General features: G+C 44.6%; 1 protein-coding gene across 5 annotated transcripts in view; it reads left to right on the top strand.

Annotated features, from left to right (window-relative positions):
• Window positions 1–303: 303 nt before the first annotated feature.
• The window catches only part of DOCK10 (dedicator of cytokinesis 10), a 161,068-nt gene continuing 143,885 nt past the window's right edge, over window positions 304–17,486 (top strand). For 4 of the 5 annotated variants that reach the window (XM_057417153.1, XM_057417156.1, XM_057417157.1 and 1 more), the window contains exon 1: window positions 304–479. In XM_057417153.1, coding sequence (XP_057273136.1) covers window positions 366–479 — 114 coding nt within the window. In that variant the 5' untranslated portion in view covers window positions 304–365. The remainder of the gene's footprint in view (window positions 480–17,486) is intronic. The other variant, XM_057417155.1, reaches the window with a different exon arrangement.

Raw genomic sequence — 17,486 nt, 5'->3', positions numbered from 1 at the left:
TTTTGGCGACTGCACATACGCGGAGGGGGGCCTGGTTCGGGCTCCTTCCAGCACCCCGGCCCCCATTCTCCTCCGGGGGCACCCCTCGGCGCGCAGCCGCCTCGGAGCCGCCGGGGCGGGAGCGGGACGTCCCCGCGGGGCCCTCCCGGGGCCGAAGCTCTGCCGCACCGCACATGGCCAGCGAAGGTGGCGAGGGCGCGACGCTCCCCCGGGGAGGGGCTGCCCCTTTGCCGATGGCGGGCGGCCCCCGCCCCGCACACCCCTCCTTCGCGGGGGGAGCAGGAGGGAAACCCCCAGTTCCGCTTCCTGACGGCGCCTCGGCCCGGGCGGGGAGCGGCGGCCGGAGCGCGGGGCTGCCGGTGCCCATGGCCGGCGAGCGGACGCGGCGCTTCACGCGGAGCCTGCTGCGGCCGGGGCAGGCGGCGGAGCTGCGGCACAGCGCGGCGGCAGCGGCCGCCAGCGGGCGGCTCCAGCAGCGGGTGAGTGCGGCGGGCGGGGCAGCGCCGGCCGGAGCGGGGCGGCTGCAGCGGGGAATAGGGAGCGGGCACCGGCCCAGGTGCGAAGCGCGCCGGGGAGCCGGGAGGGGCGCGGCGCGGGGGGCAGCCCGCGGGGACGGGAGTGGAGGGCCCCGCAGTGGGTCCCCCGGCTCGGGCGCCTCGTCGCTCGCTGCCGGTACCGCCGCGCCTCCTGGCCGCGCCTCCCCGTGTCAGTGCTACCGACGGCTACTGACGTTCCTCTGTTCTCGGGAGCGTTCTGGCTTGCTTGCTTTCCCGCGTTTCGCTGATTCTCTTCTCTTTTGAATGAGTTTTGCACGGGCAGATGGAGTGAAACACGAAGAGTGCGTTATCAGTGGTACAATGAGCCCGGTGTGCTCGGGGATACGGGACCCGAGCTCTCCAGGTCTCCGAGTAGTTGTCAGCCACGTGATTTTTAGGTACTTCATAGACTAAATGCTCGTGTATAACCCTAACTACCGAGGCGAGTGTGTGCTCTTGGTGATTTCCACTGGAAACCCCATGGAAGGAGGCCTGATGTGCCGTAGAAACACAGACCATGGTTTTCCTGGCAGCGTTCACTTCTAAAATGCATTGCATGAGGCTTCAATCCCCGTATCTGTCCATCAGTGGAATAGCATAAAAGGGCTGTACGCTGTTACCACATTACTTTATCAGTATTTTCTCTTCCCTTTATGTGGCTGTATGTAAGACTTTAGCTGCTAGACACAGATGGCAAACTGTTAGGGTTCACAGAGAAATGTCCACTAGGCTTTTTGAATCACTAGCCATTTATGAGTCATTTATTAGCCATTTTCATATTAAGCTCACTTTGAATTTAAAGCTGTGTGTTATGAGAGATAAATGACTCCTCCTTAGATGATTAAGCATATCATTTCTGTGAATCATGCAAGTCAGATAAATATTTTTTTTCTAGATTTTCAGGCAGCACAGTTCATGAAGTAGACTAAAAAGCTGAAAGAGGGAAAGTTTTAAGTGAAATGTCATCACCCATCAAAGCTTACCCCATGCCACTGACTCAATGCAATGCACTCTCTCTGTCTGCACAAAACGGGAAATAATTCTGCAGCTACGTTCCCATGGACTTAGTGGCCCGTTTTCTCCTTTGAAGGGACCTTGCCCACTTGAAATGGAGAGCAGTGCTAAAACAGCTGTCCCGCTTGGAGGCAGCAGCCAGTTCATACTTCCGAACTGTCTGTGCACCAAACGTGAGTCCTTTGCTTTACCTCACTGGGTTTGCAGTGCTTTTGCAGTCAGATTCGAAGGTCTTAATCAGATATTTCCAGGCTTCTCACATGTGAAAGTTTGGTAGAAACTTACTTGTTTCTCCTGACCTCCCTCAGGGGTTGTATGTGCTATCAGCCTGTGTCAAATCCTCAAGTGTCTCTACAGCTGTACTGCTGGCAGATGTGCATGGTCCTGCCCTCTGAGCACGTAGAGAGCAGAATTTGCCCCGTTGTCAAACAGGATACACTACAATGATAAAGGTTTGGTGGGAACATTCTGGGAACTGACGGTTGGTTTGGGCTCTGCCCAAATTCTGTGTGGAATAGTTATCTCCTAAGAGTGTATTTAAGTTCATATACCAGCTAAACTATTGTATTGTCTCATTGCATCTTAACATGTTATAAATGAAGCTCTATTAGAAGTATATTTAATTCTCCTGTGTCTCTGCTGCAAGAATGCAAAAAAAAAACCCAGAGAATGAGGTTGATGAAATAGATCTGAATGTGGTGGTCTGGTTCCCTTGAGAAGTGTGGGGTTTTTAAGGTGTTGCGAACAGATCTGATACTGCTGACTTAAGAATATAGTGTTTTATTAACTGCTCATGCATTTGAGTTATATTTTATTCATTCTACCTTTAAAACATAAAGACTTCAGCTGTGGGGTGGCAAAAATCATCTACCACTTCTGTGATCTGACTTCCTATTGTCTGATGAAACATGTACTGGTACTGGATTTCATCAGGGCTTTTGATTTGATATGTGAGGAAATGTAGTTTGATCTGCAAAGATGGTCTTTGAAAGACACTGACGCTAAGATTTGAAGACACCAGGCCAAATTCTGGTTTCAGTTATGTTGCTCAGTGGGAGCACTTAGGGACTTCCAGATGTTACATTTTATTCACCAGCAGGCACAGTGGTTCTGAAGTCTGGGCTGCTTGCTGTGTTGAATACATATGGCTCTGGGAAACTTAATGAAGTTACCATACTTTTTTGGGCTGCCAGTAGTGTTGCCTGTGAAAGGCAAATTTTATAAGATACCTTATGCTGAGGACTCATGCTGGAGTAAAAAGCTGTTATTTTTCTAGCTACATCAAGTAGGAGTAGGCAGACTTAACCATTGCATCTTGGCTAACAGGCAGAAGATCCCTTGGCAGCTGTAACCAGGGTTGCTGGTTGTCTGTAGCCAGATTTGGGGCTGCCAGTGGAGCTGGGATGTTGTGGGTTGGGCAGCGTTCATTGCCTCTGGATTCATAATGCTGAGTGCCAGGGCCAGCTGGTCTGTTGAGGTATGTTTTCCAGGGAAGCTCCCCTGGCCTGTACGTCTTGCACGTGGGGGGGATGCTGGCATGGCACACCACTGTGGGAAAGCTGTTTGGGCACTATTATAGAAGAGTCTTGCAGGATATTAAATTTCTGTCTGAATTTGCTCTTTGTTGTACCAGAATTGAATTTTCTTACAGAAGAGAAAAATCTGGTATATTCACTGTGTATTCAGTGACATGCATCGGTTCTCATCGCGTCTTGCTCTGGATGTTATCAGTACCTTATATTCCAGTTATACTATACCTGACTTGTGTTGGAGAGTCCTGAAAGTCATCAGAGCTGCTGTCATGAGTCTGCAAATAACTGGCTGCTACAGAGTAGGGAAGTGCAAAGATAAAAAGTGTAAAGCATTAAGTGCAAAGGTGGAAAGTGTGAAGAATCAAGTTAAAGGAGTGAAGAATTAAGTTAAAGATGTAAAGAATGAAGCCTTCTGGTACTGCTCTGTGTATATCCTGTATTGAATTGCTGGGCCTCTCTTAGTAGTATTTGTAACAGCACCTGCAGTGAGGGTTGTTATTGTTGTAGCAATTTGGTAAGAGCCTAGGGATCAAATGCCTATGCAACAGTTCCAGTAAAATGGAATGTTGTGTCTTTTAGGTCTTCGCTGTCTTCAGATATGTTGCTTTTTTTTTAGTATGCTTTACCTTTCCTTTTGTTCATGTTTATTCATTTAATACGGGAAATACAATTGCTAGTATTCAGCACAGAAATCTGTAGAAAGAAAAAGTGTCAGTGTAATCAGGGGAAAGGGGATGGCAGAAGTGAGGATGTTTATCATTTGGTGTTGTTTAGCAGAGGAATTTCTGTAGTGCCCTGAAAGACAGAAAGTGGAACCAGGGGTTGAGGGTGGAATATATGTGTGTATCTTGTTGGTAGGGAGTAGTAGCTGCAGGTTTTTTGCACAAGTAGCACATTCTACATTAATTACTCAACTCTTCAGCAGGTGGAGAGAGTGGTGCTATCAGTTAATAGTGCGTGGCAGTACTTCAGGTTGTTTCCATAAGTGCCTTGTGAAGCCTTTATGTAGAAAAGGCAATTCACCAACCTAGTAAATGGAATCGATCAGCATCATCTAGAAGGTAAATAATTTATTGCATTTTGAAACTGTTGCAAAATTCTTTGTCTATTGTAACAGAAAAGGCTTTTTTGAAAGTTGCTTTATGAACACTCTGTGCACAAGAAAGGGAAATTAATATGTTGCTTTGTTTGTGTCTGTAGCTGCAGGAGTGCTTCCCTGGGAGTTTTTAAAATAGGGATGAGACAGTCAGTGTTCCTAGAAATGGGCTCGCTAGCTGCTTAGTTCTACGCTTCATGTGATGCTATTATTTCCAGATCTCAATTAATTTGGCTAAGCACTGCTTGCTGAAGTACTCATCCTTTACATAAAGTATTGTGACATTGTTTTTATAAAAGAGCTGTGGGGGGTCTTGATCCTCATCTCTTTTCTGTACTTAAACAAGTTAATAGTAGTCTGGCATTGGGCTGTTGCTCCACGTCTTTTTTTTTGGCAGAGTTTTCTTTCCATCACACTGCAGCCAAGCACAGAGAGTCGTGTCCAATGTCCTTGTACTGGCTGTCTCATGTGAGTGGAAAGCTGGATTACATGGCTCTTTTTCCCCACAAAATGGGTTTCTCTCCTTGTTATATTACCTGGAGCTACTGTAATTCCTGTCTGAAACAAGAGTTTCCATTTGTTTTCAGTGTGTATTTTATGTGGTATTTTCTTCACAAATAATAAAGTCTTGATGTTGTAGTTGATGTTTCTAGTTTGGGTAGGTAATGAACTGTTGGAGGTTTTTTGTGACTCCAGCAGCATGTTGTAGTCTCTCAAGGAAAGTAATGTATATTATTCACAGCCTCACAGAGAGCACTCACTGCCTTGGTACCCTAAATAATAATAACAGAGCTTTGACTGTGCTTATATTGTTGGATCATACTGTATGGCCTTTTCTCATTACGTGGCCATGCTTGAATTGGTCTTCCATGTTGAGAATCAGGCCAGTGAATGAAATGACACTGAAAACTTCATCTGTTGGGAAGGTACAGTGTTAACTCAGCTATTCCAAAGAGAGAAACTGGACTCCGAAAGGGTCCTTTTTCTGACAATATTCTGTTGTATACTATTTGTCTAGGGTGAACCAAAGCAAGGCATTTATATGACAGCGAATATGCCATGGTGCTCTGTACAAAATCAGCTCTCTGTGGTTGTACATACATATATATTCACGGTCTTCACTGCGCAGTCTTCACTTTTTGCTTGTTTCCCTGCAGACTTCTTAATGTGTTGGCTCTTTCTCACTTTTGTGTTTTCTTTGGTTAAGGCTGAGGTGATCGCCTGGTGAAGTAACCTTAAAAGCACGTGCATAAAGAGAAAGCCTCATCCCATTTTGGCGGTTGAGGAGAGAGAGTGCATTTATTCATGGCACAGGCATAAGGGAATATTATCTACAGTCTGGAGCTGGTAGTTCTGCTTTTGTGAGCCTTTCCATTTGAGATAAGTTATGGTTTGCTCAGGGCAGACAGCTTGTCAGGCAATTTCTGATGTTAGCAACCTTCTGGGAATGAATGCATGAAGTATTGAAGTATTAAACAACTTGTTTGTGTTTGTATTTTACCTGTGAACCTTGTTAGTGAATCTGTATTCCAAAATTCCTCTTTAATTAATATCCTGTGCAGCATCCCTTACCTGTTCAAAGACAAGACCCACACTATTTGCAGGTAGTCTCCTTTCAAAGCAAACTTTTGCTCTGAAATGTCTGAGTATTTTCATAGCTATTCTTCAGTTGGGGTATCCCAGGGACACTTGCAGTGGTGTGGCCCTGACAAAGATCTGACCCTTTTCAGCTGGCTGCTGAAGCCCAGATATAAGGGCAAATGAAGCAAAGGACATTGGCAAGAATGCACCACATGCACATTCTCCAGCTGCTGGGTTCCCTCCTCTGCAGGCAGACAAAAGGGCCAAAGTCTTCTGAGCAATTCTGGGAACTTCATCTGAGACTGGCACTGGGTATTAAACTGATGCTGAAATAAGGAAAAGTTGATAAGGGGCAAGAGCCTCAGAGAGGGTGGTGACAGAGAAGGGAAGAAAATGGTTTAGAAAGAAGTTGAAAGTGTTGGAGAAAATGGGGGAAAAGAGAAAAGACTTTGTGGGTAAAGAGAGGCTGAAGAAGACAGTAAAACGAAGGAAAGAAGTGAAGAGAGCTGCAAAAAAGATTTGTCAGGTTGGTGAATAACTTGTGCAAATAACTCCTAATATGCAAGCCCAGGCAGTCATTTAGTAGGCAGGGACATTGAGACACTCAGATTTAAATGCAGAGTCTTTACTGTTTTCTTCATCTGTCACTTGACTAACACGTTGTTTTAAATTCATGGGAAGTGAGTCAGCTTGAGTAATTCAAAATACTCTCAGTTTATAGAAGCTGCATTAACTTTTTTCCCTCTCTTACAAGGTTAAATTAAGGGTCTGGGGAGGGAGAGAATGAACAGCAATAGAAAAGAGACAGAGAATATGAAAAATGAAGCCTCCTGTTGGCTTTGTAGGAGGGCAGTTGCACAGAGAGAAGGTTTGATGTTGTTGTGGTTTGTAACAGGCAGTTCTGCAGTGCATATGTCACTTCCAGAAGTCAAAACATGTTTGGAACTTTTCTAGCACAAGGTCAAAAGCCTATGAAATAGTGACACAGATGTGATTATTACACAAACAACAAAGACTTACTTGCAGAATGTGTAATGGTTCCAGTTTAGGATTGCCTGCGTTTCAGAGAACTCAACAATAATTTTCTGAAGCTAGATTTTATTTGCGGTCTGTTTTATAGCAACTGTGTGTTTTATATTGGGAAATGCAAACTTTATCCCTGGTTTTGTTGGTAAGAAAAACAAAATACCAGAAGCTAACTGCCTGAGATCATGCAATACATCTATAGTAAAAGCCTTAGAATGGCTGTTCCAGAGTTTGTTCCCATCATGTGCTGTCCTGCCCATATAGCTGAACAATTTCCCTGTCTGTTAAGACTGTTTCGTAGTCTGCCTCACTGTTGTCCTGACTCATATGGGCAATTTTTCCCTCTCCTGTAAAATGTAAGAAAACTGAGAGCTGCCTGCCCTTTGTGTGGTTGCTTAGTGTGACTGACTTCTGCTCATGTTGTCCCTTTCTGGGCAGAACAGAACCAGGCTCTAAGTAGCAGTGTAGTAAGAGGGCACCAAGCTGCAGTAGTGCTAAATGGTGGTATGTGTCAGTGAAGCCTTCCAGAGCCATTCTCTTATACAGGAGAAAATCAGGAGGCTTTTTCTTCTTATTACTCCCACCCCCGCCTCTCCTTTGTTTTGAAGGTTGGGTTCACAATGCAGCAGTCTATTATTTATACCTCTCCATGTCAATGGTACATACTTACAAACTAAACTCATTGCTTAAATATATTTTTAGTGGATTACTTATAATCTCTGGTACCGTTTTTCCCTCCCATAATACACACAGGCAAGAGGTCAGTGTTGCTTTTTTTGATCTTAAATTTTGTACAAATACGTGGAGACAGTTCCCTTGGAGCACTAGGGATGGTGCTGCCCAGCCTCTCCTCCCCAGTTTGTACTCAGGGAGTTAACATCCAGCCTCTTTGATCTAGTACTGTGATGTTACTTTTCAGCTGCAACCCAAATACTATGTGTTTTGGAACACAATGTAATGTTTTGAGATGACATAATGTAGATGTGCTTTAAGCTTGTATAAAAATACGTCAGATGGGGAAATGTGGATACCTTTGTGACACTGTGCAGACAGCAGCATTAGGATGCCAGGTGAGTGAAACAGGTGCCACACTCCAACAGGACTCTCCTGCTGCCTCAATGAAACAAGCTTTTATCTCTTTAGACTCAAATAAAAACCCCAAACCCAAAAAAGCTCAAAAATTGAAGAACATAGACTGTATTACATTTTAAATTACATATTAACTATTAGCTTACTGCTGGATTTTCTCCCCACTGTTCCTGTTGTGCAGTTGGTATAGTATGCATTGTACAGAAATTTAGTAAGCCGTTAATACTATAGTGATTTTCTTAATTCTGAGTGTAGTTTTCCACTTCTGTTATGTGGTGAAAGTACATGAGAACTCTATCACTGAGTCTGAAATGGGCTTTTTAGCTTTGAGAGTAATGTTGGTTGCCTTAAAGCAAACACAATTCTAGGTTACTTTGACATATTGATGTAAATTAAATGATGTAGATATAGCAAAATGTAATGAATGTAATGGAGTTGGATGTAACAGAGGGAAAAAAAAAATGCTTGCTTTTTTAAGTGTTACCATTTACAAAGAGAAGTAGTAAAGAAATGTTCTGTCTAAAACTGGAATGACTGGATATGTATAGCATAGGAAAAAGGGGAAAGTCTTTATTACCTTTGGGTTTGGTTAACCATAGTGGATTTTAATCTTTAAGCTGTCATTGTTTGAAGGCATTATTTGCCCATGTCTGTTTTCTGCTGGGTGTACTTGCTTTCGCAGCTGTGAATAGACTGATGGATGTCAGCTGATTTTTGAGGAATGTACTTCTAATTTATAGTCAAGAATGAAATCCTGGACTCTCAGGTGTCTCATAGCACATGCCTTTCCTTTTCTAGGACTCAGGTAGAGGCTCCCCATGTGGGGGGCACAGTGGCTCTGCTGTGAAGACCTAGAAACATCTTTTATCCAAAATGTGTCTGGAATGCTTTAACTACGGGTTAAATGTGTCTCTGTTTTGATGTAGGTTCCTCAGAGATCTTTGTTCTAGATGGGTTTAGGGTTTGGTTTTGGGTTGGGGTTTCTTTTTTCCTTCTTTGAAGGGAGAGTTTGGCATGGTTTGAAGAAAATACACTTCTAGTGTATGAGAAACTTCTCCTGTGGGTTTGGGTGTTTTGTTGTTTTGTTGGGTTTTTTTGTTTGTTTTTTTTTTGGGGGGGGGGGGGGGTTGCCAGGCTCTAGGACATTTTGAGGGATTTGCAAACCTTACAGGATTTCACACCCTGCCCTCCCCTCTTGCATTCTTCAGACTTACAAAAAATGATTCATTAAAACTCAAACCAGAGTTTTGTATTTTGCATGCGTTAGAGGAATCTGTGAAAAGCTGCAGGTGGTTACCGGCAGTTTTCTGGTGACAACTTTACCTGTTTCTCTGTATTCCTTCTTGATAGCAGTGTTCCTCTTTCATTTCTCTTTCCCAGTCCATTTTCTATGTTTGCTTTGTGACTAGAATTAATGAAATACAGGACCAATACCAATCTTACCACTTGCAAGCTCTGAAGTACAGCCTAGCTGGGATTAGCTTGGACCTGTGATGCTGGGCACAAGCCCTGCTTTTCTTTCACCTCTCTGTTTATTGCCCTGGTTCCCCTACCCTCCCGCATATCAGATGCTATTCCGTCTGTGTCCAGTCCCTCTCTCTCTTCTCTCATGTCTAGTTTATGTTGAATTTTTAGACAGATCCTCTCCACTGTGTTCATGATTTGAAACTGTGAAAAAGTTTTTTGTCTCCATTTTGAATGCAACCTCCCTTACTTCCTGTCAGCTTTGATACTGGCATAATGCATGTCTGTTCTGTGGAATTAGTGTCCGTGGGGGATACTGGACTTATTCTGTCATTAGCATCTATATTGACATCATTTGGTATTGTGTTTGTAGAGTATTTACACTGCTTTTGATACTTGAGTGCAAGTGCTTTCTAGGGAGTGGGGTGGGGAAGTAATTCGGTGCTTTCTACTCCCTTGTGGAGTGTTTGAGCAAGAGCAAGTGTCTTCATCCTGGCTCATGCAGGCTCCTGACTGTGCACTGTGGGTGTGCTTGGGTGCTGCTGCAGCTGGGAGGTAGGGGAATGAGCACATTGGGATGCTCTGGTTTGCAGATGATAATGACCCCTAAAGTGCATGACAGGACAAGTATTCTGGGAGAAGGGACATGAGAGGCAGGGAGAGGACTGCTATGGTATGTAACAGAGCCTCAGTGGCTTCTAACCCTGGAACTACTATTCCCATCCCTTTCTTCTGCTGCGAGACACTTGTTGCTTCTTCCTCCTTATCCTCTTTCTACTCCCTGCTGCCTTGCTCTTTTAGCCCTGTGCAGGCTCTGGCAGCCCTGGTTCAGAGTCCAAGCCAAAAGTCAGCAGAACAGAGAAAGGAAAAGGTTGCTTATGCCCCGATACTGCATAAAATGTTTGTGCAGTTTGAGGGAGAGAAGGATGTCAGTCCTGCATATCCCTGTTTTTCCCCTTTGGAAGCAAATACAGCACTCCTTTCCATGTTGTGAGTAGCCGCAAGAGAAAGTAGTCAGAGCTTGTTGAGTCTCTTAGGGTGAAAGCGATGGTCTGAAGTTGGCCTGGGGGCTGTTGGTTGAACTGTGCTGCTTTAGATAATAACTAATCTTTGGAGTCGGTCCATTGAAAGAGCTTTCTCCATTGCTGTGCAATGTACCATGGCACATGTCAGGCTTGATGTCTTTTGTTAGGAATGCCTCTGTTGCATTTCACAGGCTGTAAATTAACTTGTGGTATTTGTAACAATATCAGTCTCTTTTTGACGATAGATGTGTACAGCCTTTTTCCTGGCTTTGGGTTCCGCCCCCCCCCCCCCCCCCCCCCCCCCTTTTCTGTTACTTAGAAGAGCCTCAAAAGAAATCTCCAGTCTTGAAAGTGGTTCAGGGGCCAACACATGGACATCCTTAGGATGGAACTGCTTTATGGCTTTGAACTTTCAAGCTATGCTGAACAAAATACAGGAGAGTGCATAGTACAGAACAACTGTGCATTGGCAGGAAGGACCCTGGGAAAAAAAGTCCTGGGTCACACCTCTGATTCTGCTTTCAGAGGGAAAGAGAGTAATGAGTAAGTATTAAAAGCAGTAAGGAGCAGACTTTGATATTTATTCCAGAATATTATGTGGGCTGTGGCTTTTGTATTCACATATTTGCAATGCATGTTAAACTACATGCTGGGCTATCATGTCTTCACTGTCAGTGTATAGGCACACTTTTTTCCTTCCATTCATGCGTAGCAGGTGGGCTTCCAGCAGTGGCTAAAGAGCAATTAGAGTAACAGTGCAGAAGTGAAATACCATACACAGCTCTCATCTGGAAGCAAGTTACTGGAAAGCACCTGCCTGCTCCAAAGCTCACATCTCACTTTAAGCATCAGTTGCCTTTTACATGAGTAACAGTTGTTTTTCTCTTTGAGCTGCGTGATTGCACAGTGCTTCTGTTCTGTTGACCCTATTTCATTTAACAGCTAAAACTGCAAACACTGGTGGAAGGTAAGTCATAGAACATTAAGTAGAATTGAATAATACTAGTCTCTTCAGTGCTGCATGAATTTATCCTCGTAGCTTCCCAAGAACCAATGAGAACTATTCTGGAGGTTGGTTAGGAGAACTTACCAAATGGATATTCAGAGCTACTTGAGCAGAAATTTAGCTTATCTTCTTCCTGGTCAAATAATAGCTTGTGGTTTAACTGCAATATTAGAAATCCCTAGTGTACGCAAAAGTTGCAGTCTAGGTAGATAATAACTTTTCTTCAGGTGTCTTTGAGAAACCTCTCCTTCTTTTTATATTTGCTCCTTCTTTTTATATTTCAAATACATACCCAAGCATTCACGGGCTTCTGTAGAATCTGGAAAAGAATTGGAGCTCGTGAAACACACCAAATAAAAGTGGTTTCAGTTTGTTCCTTTTGGAAATGGAAGAAGATGGGGTGATTTTTTTTCCATGGAGGAATGATGGTTCCAGTTTGCTGTGGATGTTGGCAATAAAATACCTTTTGCCTTCCATGTATTCTTTCTCCAGAAAGGGTAAGGGGGTAACCATTTGCAGACCAATTCCAAGTGGAAGTTACAAGTTACGTGCATTGCAGTAAGCAGTATGAACTGTAGTGCAGCAGGACACAATAACTGGCATGCCTTGATGAGGTTCATATCTTGCTTTTTGAAGTTCTCGCAAAGAGAACCCTTCAAATTGAGGAGGCATGGCCCACATGTTGTACTTTAAACATTATCTTACTCTCATTTCTTCATTCTCATATCTGCAGACTCCCTGCTTTGCTGACCTCTCCCCTTCCAGTCCTCAGTCTTTGTTATTCTTTGTGTCTTCCTCCCACTTGTCTTAGAGCCTCTCTTAATGCCTCTCTGTATGCAGAGAACAGTGTGTCAGCTGTTTGTCAGGCACCCTGTCTTTGCTTGCCATCCGCACCATCTTAAAACCCACTTCTTCCAGGAATCCTCATTGCTAATTGTTCAAATTGATAGTCTCTGTTCCTTCTTTTCACCAAACAGGCCTTCTCTTCACCAGCTGTCCTGTGTTCTGTCTAGCCCTGCCTCTAACCGCCATACTGTCAATGTAAAGGCTTTGGGTTTAGTAATATTCCTCTCTCCTAGCTTTAGTGTAAAGTTTTACATTAAACAAATGGTTTTATATAGGTAGCTGCTCTTTGAGTGACTGTTCATTACATAAAATATAATCCAAATAATAGGTAGTGACTGTTCTTGAGAGAAGAACCTCTCTGCTATGTCTGTTTCTGTAAAGAATTTCTGTACCAGCAATTCCCTGTTCAGTACAGTGCGGAAGACAGCCCAATGTTTTGATGTGTGATGAATGTATCAATAGATTTATACATAGTTTTTAAATAGACTTAAGTAAGTAAATAGGTAGCTGCCAGGGCTAACATCTGATTCCTTGGAATAGGGTGGCATGCATGAGTTTGGGGCTTTTAAGCAGAGATACCTGGCGTTTAAGTTCCATGGTGATGGACACTGAGATGTGCTGGAACAAAGATATAAGGGCAGCTATACTTGGTCATGGTGCCCTGATTCTTCTGGGTTTCTGTTTCTTACCGCTGTTTCCCAATGTGTCTCTTAGAAGAGCCCACCTCCTGAGCCTAAAGGATCTAGCAGGAATTCAGATTTGAAAACATGAGTTTATTTTGGGGAAATGTTTGTGTGATAAAGAATGGGAGTCAGCAAATTTATTCTAGTTGGAGCTTGAAAAACTGAGGTATAAACCCTGTATGCTGCAGCAACAAGGGGCTGGTCTTAATGTGGCAGCTCACCCATGGCTCCAGCTGAGGTAACTGCATCTAACATCATTCCAGCAGCACCTCTTGAATCCATCTTGCATAGTTTGCACTGCATCCGGTAAGCCTTGGTTGTGTTGGCAGTGCAGAGCTGAAAGCAGATGTGCTTTAAGAGTGATGATAAGAGGAAGATTGCTGTCAAGGACCAGCAGTAAAGTGGACCTCACCGTTTTGCTCCCCAAAACCAGCTGCGGTGCAAAGGGACAAATATCAACTCACTGCTGACAGTTAAAAGGATGCGACTTTTAAAAACAAGAAGTTCTTTATATGTGACTATTAATAGTTTAAAGTGCAAGAGTTACAGGAATTGCAACTAAAGAAATTAAATCTGAATTTCCTCTCATGTGTTTCCTCTTCCCCACCCCTTTTTTTTTTTCTCTCACTCTCCCCTTCCTACCTCCCTCTTTTTTTTCTTGGAGGCTTGAATCAGTAGAACTAGATATTTTTCATGTAATGCTACAGTAGGTAAATGGTACTAAATGGGAATATTCAGGGGCAAGAAGATAATCTTTTTCCTTGTCTTTCAGTTGTGGTTGTTGAGGGTGAGCCTTTGGCTCACTAATATCTGGAGCTGACTGGAAATCTGCCTGTTTGTGTTTCTTTTGCTGTTCTCTGGGGCAGATGTGAGGGTGGGTATGTGTTGCCATGTGTTCTTTGATTTTTGGTTGGTTGGGTTTTTAACTAAAGTCCAGTTAAATGCTAAATTGATCCATGGCTAAGGAATGATCCTTTTTGTTGATGTTATCAGGGGCTCAGCTTAAGACATAGTTTAGGGTTTTATATCCGTCTATAAGATAAGAGTATAAAAACTATCAAAATGCAAGTGCTAATGGTATGACTGCTTTTAGGCAGTTAGGCAGGAAACACTATTTCCTGTGCTGTTTGTTCTGTTAGCTTTCTCATAAATATTAACCTATCTTTGCTTCAACATTTGCTGCTACAGTGGGACAGACAATGTTAATAACAGACATTTTTCTGGTTAAAAAATTACATAATTTCCCATTAATTATTTTGATTGCAGTGTAATGGCTTGAGATGTCTGTCTGCATAATCAAGTTTGAAAGTAGGATTAGGTTTGGGCTGGGCTGATCTGGGTTGGAGTGGTCTGAGCTGGGCTAATCTTTGCTAAACTGAGCTGTGCTGGGCTGGACTGGACTGAGCTGAACTGGGCTAAAGTGGGCTGAACTGCTCTTGGCTGGGTTTAGTTGTGCTGGACTGGGGTAAAGTGGGCTGGACAGGTCTGAGCTGGGCTAAAATGGGCCGGGCTGGGCTAAACTGTTGTTTGCTGTGCTTAATTGCGCTGGAGTGGGCTAAACTGGGCTGTACTGGTCTGAATTGGGCCAAACTGGGCTTTATGGGGCTAAAGGAGGCTGGGCTGGGCTATGCTGGGCCAAAGTGGGCTGGAGAATGCTGAAGTGGGCTAAATTGGACTGGGCTGGGTTGAACATGACTAAATGGGTCTGGAGTGGTCTGCAGAGGGCTAAAGCAGTCTGAACTGGGTTAAACTGAGCTGGATCTTGCTTGAGAGGTCTGAACTGATCTGGACTGGGCTGAAGTGGGTTAAACTGGGTTAAACTGGTGTAAACAAGGATGAACTAGGGTAAAGTGGTCTGAACCAGGGTAAACTGTGCTGAACTGACTAAACTTGCTGAGCTAAAATGGACTGGGCAGGGCTAAAATGGGCTGGGTTGGTCTGGGAAGGGTTAAACTGGTCTGGACTGGGCTGAATCCCTCTAAACTGGGCTGAACTGGGCTAGACTGAGCTAGATTGGGCTGAAGTGGGCCGGAGTGGGCTGAAGTGGGCCGAACTGGGCTAAAATGTATTGAACTGAGCCAAAGTAAGCTAAACCGGGCTGAAGTGGGCTAAACTGGGCTGGAGTGCACTGAACTGGGCTGGACTGGGAGAAAGTGGGGTAAAGTGGTCTGAACTGGGCTGGACAGATGTGAACTTGTCTAAATGGGGCTGGACTGGGCTGAATTGGACTAAATTTTGCTGGACTAGGCTGAACTGGGCTAAAGTGGGTTGGGTTGGGCTAAACTGGGCTAAAGTGTGCTTGAAGCTGCTGAACAGGTCTTGGCTGGGCTGTGCTGAGCTAAACCGGTCTGAATTGTGTTAAACGTGGCCTAATTGTTCTAAACTTGTCTGGGCTGAGCTGGAGTGGGCTGGGCTGTAAACTGGGCTGAACTGGGTTAAATTTGGGCCTGGGATAGGCTGGACTGGGATGGACTGAGCTGGCCTCAAGTGTGCTACGTTGGGCTGAAAAGGGCTAAACTGGGCTGAAGTGTACTGTGCTGGACTGTGTTGGGCTAAACCGGTCTGGAGTGGTCTAAATTGAGCTTAATTGTGCTAAAGTGGTTAGAGAGATGTGAATTGGGCTAAACTGTGCTGGTCTGGGCTAAACTGGGCTGAAGCGGGCTAAAATGGGCTGAAGAGGGCTAAGCTGTGCTGGACTGGTCTGAATTGGGCTAAAGCCTGCTGAACTGTGCTGAATTGGTGTGGACAGGTCTGAACTGGGCAGAACTGGGCTGGGCTGGGCTAAATTGGTGTGGACAGCGCTAAAATGGGCTGAATTGGGCTAAAGTGGGCTGGGCTAAACTGGAATGGACTGTGCTAAAGTTGGCTGTGCTGGGCTAAGCTGGGCTAAACGGGCTGGGATGAGCTGGAATGGGGTGGACAGGGCTAAAGTGGGCTGGGCTGAAGTGGGGTAAAGTGTCTGAACTGAGATCAAGTGGGCTGTAGTGGTGTGCAGTGGGCTAAAGTGGGCTGGTCTGGGCTAAGCGGGGCTGGGCTGGTATAAACTAGGCTGGGCAGGGGTAAAACGTTATGGACTGTTGTGAGCTGGACTTGACTAAGGTAAACTGGGTTGGGCAACATTGGGCTAAACTGAGCTGTACTGGATTAAAGTGGGCTGGAGTGGACTAAAGTGGGCTGGGCTAGGCTAAACTGGGCTGGCCTTGGCTCCATTAGGCTGAAGTGGACTGGACCTGTCTGAGCCTGGCTGGACAAGTCTAAAATGAGCTGAACTGGGCTAAACGGACTGGCCTTAAGTGGGCTAAACTGGGCTGGACTGATCTGGGTTGGAGTGGTCTGAGCTAAATTGAGCTGTGCTGGGCTGGACTGGACTGAGCTGAACTGGGCTAAAGTGGGCTGAACTGTTCTTGGCTGGGCTTAGTTGTGCTGGACTGGGGTAAAGTGGGCTGGACAGGTCTGAACTGGGCTAAAATGAGCTGGACTGGGCTAAACTGTTGTTTGCTGTGCTTAATTGCGCTAGAGTGGGCTAAACTGGGCTGTACTGGTCTGAATTGGGCCAAACTGGGCTTTATGGGGCTAAAGGAGGCTGGGCTGGGCTATACTGGACTTAAGTCGGCTGGAGAAGGCTAAACTGTGTCCTAGTCATAGTCAGGTGCTGGGTTCCTTAGCACTCCTATATCAAGTAATAATTGTAGTGCCATTTGATGGTGTGCTTCCTAGATCACCAGATGAATCTACATTTGGAGCAGGATGATGTATCTTCTCCGTTACTTTCTTGGGATGAATTGTACCTTAGTCTCTTTAAACTCTGAGCAAGTGCTATCCAGAGTCCCACAGACAGCATCAATACCAAGATAGAGGTGAACTCCCTTAACCTTTTGCCATGTTTGTTTCTCTTGGGTGATTATCGTGTAAATACTGGTTCAGCAGGATGTCTGCTTAGTGTGGTACCTCCTACCAGAGCGCGGCAGTCTTTTATGGCTTGCATTCAAGCTTGTGGGTTTTGTTTGAATCAGATTTCGATACTTGAGATTTGAAAGCCAAAGGGTGCTGCCTCACGGAGTGGTGAGATCTGCTGATAAGCTTGTAATGGGTGGAGGCAAGTTCTCTGGGTGTCTCACTTGAAATGCTGTGGCTTCCATTTCCCAGTGCTAACATATGCCACCAACAGTCTGCCTCAGTGGTCTCCTCAGTAGATTGCCAACCTGATCTTTTGTGAAGACTAGTCAGGTTGAATTTAGCTTTGCTTCATCAAGAGTAAGACACTGATAATGAGAGTGAGTAATTGTAACCAAGTCTGCCTTATGTGTGACAGTGTGTGTTTGGTTGTCCCTATATGCCTTTATTTAGGTGTAGCTGTTTCTCATTTGCTCAGCTGCTTGACAAAAGCATAACTGACAGCAAGGTGAGAGCTCTTCTGTTGGCTGCAGCTCTGGGTTACCATGAAATCATTGTAACGTTACATACAAAGTGATGCATGGTCATTAACTTCTGACTTTAATTAGAGCACTAATTATATTTTGCAGTAAATTTCAGCAGAAATGAACAGTTGCTATCTCTGTATCTTAATTACCATCCAAATTTTAAGTTG

This window comes from Pezoporus wallicus, unplaced genomic scaffold (assembly GCF_028554395.1).
Source record: "Pezoporus wallicus isolate ANWC-B61680 ecotype Strahan unplaced genomic scaffold, APGP_CSIRO_Pwel_v1 contig_360, whole genome shotgun sequence".
Classification (NCBI taxonomy): domain Eukaryota; kingdom Metazoa; phylum Chordata; class Aves; order Psittaciformes; family Psittacidae; genus Pezoporus; species Pezoporus wallicus.
This window is presented reverse-complemented; position numbering and strand designations above follow the sequence as displayed.